Source organism: Asparagus officinalis, chromosome 1 (assembly GCF_001876935.1).
Source record: "Asparagus officinalis chromosome 1, Aspof.V1, whole genome shotgun sequence".
Lineage (NCBI taxonomy): Eukaryota > Viridiplantae > Streptophyta > Magnoliopsida > Asparagales > Asparagaceae > Asparagus > Asparagus officinalis.
In genome coordinates this window covers 92,767,961-92,772,052 of record NC_033794.1, presented here as the reverse complement: position 1 = coordinate 92,772,052, position 4,092 = coordinate 92,767,961, and the positions used below count along the sequence as shown (strand labels likewise).

Below are 4,092 nucleotides of genomic sequence, written 5' to 3'. Positions count from 1 at the left end.
GAAAATCACACCAAAATATAGTTTCTCCAAACCAACCACAAACTTCTCAAGCACGAAACGACAGGATTTGATGACAGAAGATCACTCTCACTCAACCCTTCACACATTTGGTCATCAAAACAACTCACTGCTGCTTGCACTCCGGAGGACGATCAGCTCCATCTACACCGATCTTCTGCAGTTTACGTATGTATTTGTTCATTATACAAAACAAGAATTCAAGGTGATGCTTATTTTACAAGGGTTAACTGTAGAGACCCCTTATAGGGTTGCACGTTGGAACTTACCATCCACGTAGTTTGATTTTTGCCTTTTGGCAAAAAAGATTGACCCTCGTTGGAATTAATTTTGAACCCTTAACATGGACTGAAATTATGGCATGTGTTACCCCCAGTAAGATGAAATTAGTGAGCGTATCCTAGCGTGATAAGTTCCAAAGCGTGATACTAGAGTCCGTCCAATTAACCCTTTTGCAAATGTCAAATGAATGGTTAGAGATCACACCTTTTGACCTGAAACTGACTTCTTTTTTGGTTTGGTTTCTTCTTCTTCTTCATCGTCTTCTTCGTCCTCTTCCTCTTCATCCTCATCCTCTTCATCATCTTCATCTTCTTCATCATCTTCAGCTTCGTCTTCCCCGACAAGGTCAAAATCATCATCGTGGGCAGCCTCTCCAGTAAACCACGATACTGCATGTGGGATAATCTTGTCTCTGATAGTAGACCTGCAACACAAAGCAAGTCGGTATTATATCACAAGAAAACTACAAAGTGACTACATATTATTAAGACTTCCAAGTCAGTTTGGATATAAAAGGAACAACTGGACAAATCTTTAACATCCAATATCTCAAACACATTCAACAGGAAGCTCAGCTTTTGATAAGAAGCTAGCAACTTCTGATATATTACTATAGACTAACCCTACATCATAATCCGACTGACTACACAGATGAACTTACCCTATATCATAATCCTGCTCCATCTGATTCTGAAGCTCCTCAGCCTGTTCAACAACAGAGAATAGAATATACGATCACATCTGTTATTTTCAAAAGTTTTCCATTTCTAGGAAGGCAGCAATGACAACTTACGGTATCTTCATCAATATCTTCATCATCCTCTGGAACTTGAGGGGGATTGAAAAAGTTGAAAAAGCTCTCACAAGTTTCGGTCTTGGTTATTGGCTTGGCATTCTTTGAACCCTTTTTGGGCTTCTTTTTCAAAACTTTCTGTGTCAAGCACTTCCCTGGGAACCATTCAATTTCAGTCCTACAGTAAATAACAAAATATAACTCAGTAAGCAACCAGAAAATAAGAATTAAGAAGTACAAGCTGATAAGAAAAAAAATACCCTATTGCCTTCTCCAGAATTGGCTCATCATCGTCAATCATGTGATAAGTCTTGGTCAAGACAGAATTCTTAAAAAATGGGTTAGTATCAAAAAAGAATTCAAGCTTGAAACCCTTTGGACTATCAAGTCTTGACCACTTGATATCCTTTAGGAACTTTAGAGCTTCCTCATCCCGCTCTTGGATCTGCATACAGAGAATATCTCATTAGACATGAACTATAGATCTCGAGGAGTTAATTCACAAAACAATCTGTTCATTTGGCCAACCTCATCAGAAAGCACTTCGTTGGTCTTCATAGCAGTAAACCAGAAACCCGGCACACCTTTTTCTGAAAAGAGGGGGAAATATTCACAAGCCTAACATAGCATATTTTTAAATATAAATTCCTGTGTTCTGATATACCAACCTTCAGTGGCTTCATCAGCTTTATCCTCAGTCGCAGTTACATCAGCGTTTTCTTTTGCAACACTTTCAACTTCAACCACACCATTCACAATTTCATATCTCTGTGCAATGACAAGGGAAAGGTCGGAATATGAGAATGAAAGATTATTGATATTCTGTGACAAGACAAGTATGATCATTCTAGCAAAGTGCTTTCAGACTTTCCAATGAACACTACAAAAACCAGTGCCTAAACTTCATAAAACATCTGATAACATTTTTGAAGGAAGTATCAACAGGTCATGTAATCATCAGGAGATCATTTGGAAATAGAATACTGAATACCTTTGTATACAGTGGTTCATAGAGCTTCTGGTATTTAGCTTCAAGTGCTGCTCTTTCCTCAAAAAACTTGTCTCAAGCCTCATCAATGTTGACCCTGGAATTGAAACCAGGGGGGGGGGGGGGGGGATCAACGCTCAATAGCTAAAGACGAAATATGGAAGTGTGCAATCTTGATGAAGGCAATATTATATGAGCAATGTACTTCAGAAATTAAAACGAAATTATAATACGAAGGATAAGTAGAACAACAATACTACACAAAAATAGAATAATAATACTAAGAATGATGCACGGATGCAGTTCAGAAATCATTTAGTGATTGCATAAATTCCAATGCAAAGCCTATTATCCTGTGTAAACAACAACCATGTAGAACAATGATAATGCAACTAATTAGTCATGTGTAGACTGCTGACATCTTGATGGATGCACTACTTGCTCAGTAAACTTACAGACAACAGAACACTTACGTGCAAATGCTGTCCTCCAGGATGGGTGGTCTTTCTATTTCGTCTGCATTCTATGTGTACACACGGGTCAAGTAAACTAATATGTTAACGAAACTCCACAATTTTGAGCTTGCAAATGAAGTATGTCACATATATTGATTTAATTAGACAACAGCATGAAAAACACTGCCAAGTAACGAGTTCCTTTTGACAGCACAAGAAGAGGTGCGTATTCTATCTTTTCTAAGACTTAATGCGTAACAATTTGATATTGTTTCATAACAATCCAATATTGATTTTTATCGTAAGCGACAACGTATCTCAAGCCTTACACAGTAAAAAATTCATAGATTTTGTACATTTGATCCTAATATAAACAATCACTCCACCACCTTGCACTATACAAGATATTTTACCTTCACAAGGTAAAATGGATAAAGATGTCAACCAACGCAAAAAAAAGGTACATGGAATCTGTGGATAGAAAACACCTAAAATGAACCCAAAAGTAATTTTCCTACAAACAACTAACATGCCCCCAAAAAATTTACTTTTTAAGTATTAAATTTTTTATAGTAGCAATGGAAAAGATCTAGGCAGTTCTGTTCCAGTTTCAGCTTGGACAATATCCAAGTAGCTACTCAAACCTACAACTAACTGACTAAGATAAAGGCAGTGACAAGATAAATGGTCAGTAGCAAATGAGAGATGACAAAGTTTGATCAAGTAGGCATTGTGATCATGAATACCTTGCATAGCATTACAAACACTAATCAGCCAAAACAATTAACTTTTAAATTAATTTACTCAAGAGATAGACAAACCCTAGCATATAAAGTTAAACTATTGTAAGAAATATCAGACCTGGATCTCCCTCAAGAACTCAACACGCTTCCTGACCTTCGGACCGAGCGACTCCAACACATCCGATTGCTGACCCGCCAAGCTCTGCAACTTATCCTACAAACGAAACAAAAACCCCCCAGTCATCAAAAACCCTAACCCTAAATCGAACAAACCATCAAAAACCTCACCTTGAGGGCGCTAACAAGACCAGCTCTATCCTCAGCACTTAGCCCTACAAATGAATAGCACCAAATCTCAGTAAAAACAAAAATCCATGAAAATTTTGATGAACAAGGAACAAGGGGAGAGATTACCGGCAGTGATGGAGGAAAGACCAGCGCCGAGATCGGCCATATTGAGGGAATCCTGCTGCTTGTTGTCGGCCATTTTTGCCCTAACTTTATTAATATTATTATCACTTATTGAAACCCTAGCCGCCGGAGAAAAACCCTAGGGCTTTCCAAAGAGAGAGCAGGGGACTAGAAACGAGGAAAGAGGGGGGGGATAAAGGAGATGAGAAGGGTATTTATAGTAAAAGCACAGGTTCATGTTTTGGAGTTTTTTGCATATATGCATCCAACTTCTACCGTATTTGCAAATTTAACCTCCACATCGAATATTTACTAATCAACCCAAGTCTGCCGCATTTATTTTTGGACCCCTCAATTTTATAATTAACAAATAATCCTTGATTATGTTAATTAATTATATCA

General features: G+C 37.8%; 1 protein-coding gene across 1 annotated transcript in view; it reads right to left on the bottom strand.

The window, feature by feature from the left end:
* LOC109828197 (nucleosome assembly protein 1;4-like) overlaps window positions 1–3,880 on the bottom strand; it is a 3,985-nt gene extending 105 nt beyond the window's left edge. Inside the window, 12 exon segments of the mRNA XM_020395230.1 lie at window positions 1–175; window positions 505–724; window positions 962–1,005; window positions 1,094–1,271; window positions 1,354–1,538; window positions 1,622–1,683; window positions 1,762–1,861; window positions 2,085–2,168; window positions 2,170–2,178; window positions 3,398–3,493; window positions 3,568–3,611; window positions 3,694–3,880. The exon segment at window positions 1–175 is cut by the window's left edge and continues 105 nt beyond it. Of these exon segments, the coding sequence (XP_020250819.1) occupies window positions 125–175; window positions 505–724; window positions 962–1,005; window positions 1,094–1,271; window positions 1,354–1,538; window positions 1,622–1,683; window positions 1,762–1,861; window positions 2,085–2,168; window positions 2,170–2,178; window positions 3,398–3,493; window positions 3,568–3,611; window positions 3,694–3,766 (1,146 nt within the window). The 5' untranslated portion in view covers window positions 3,767–3,880 and the 3' untranslated portion in view covers window positions 1–124.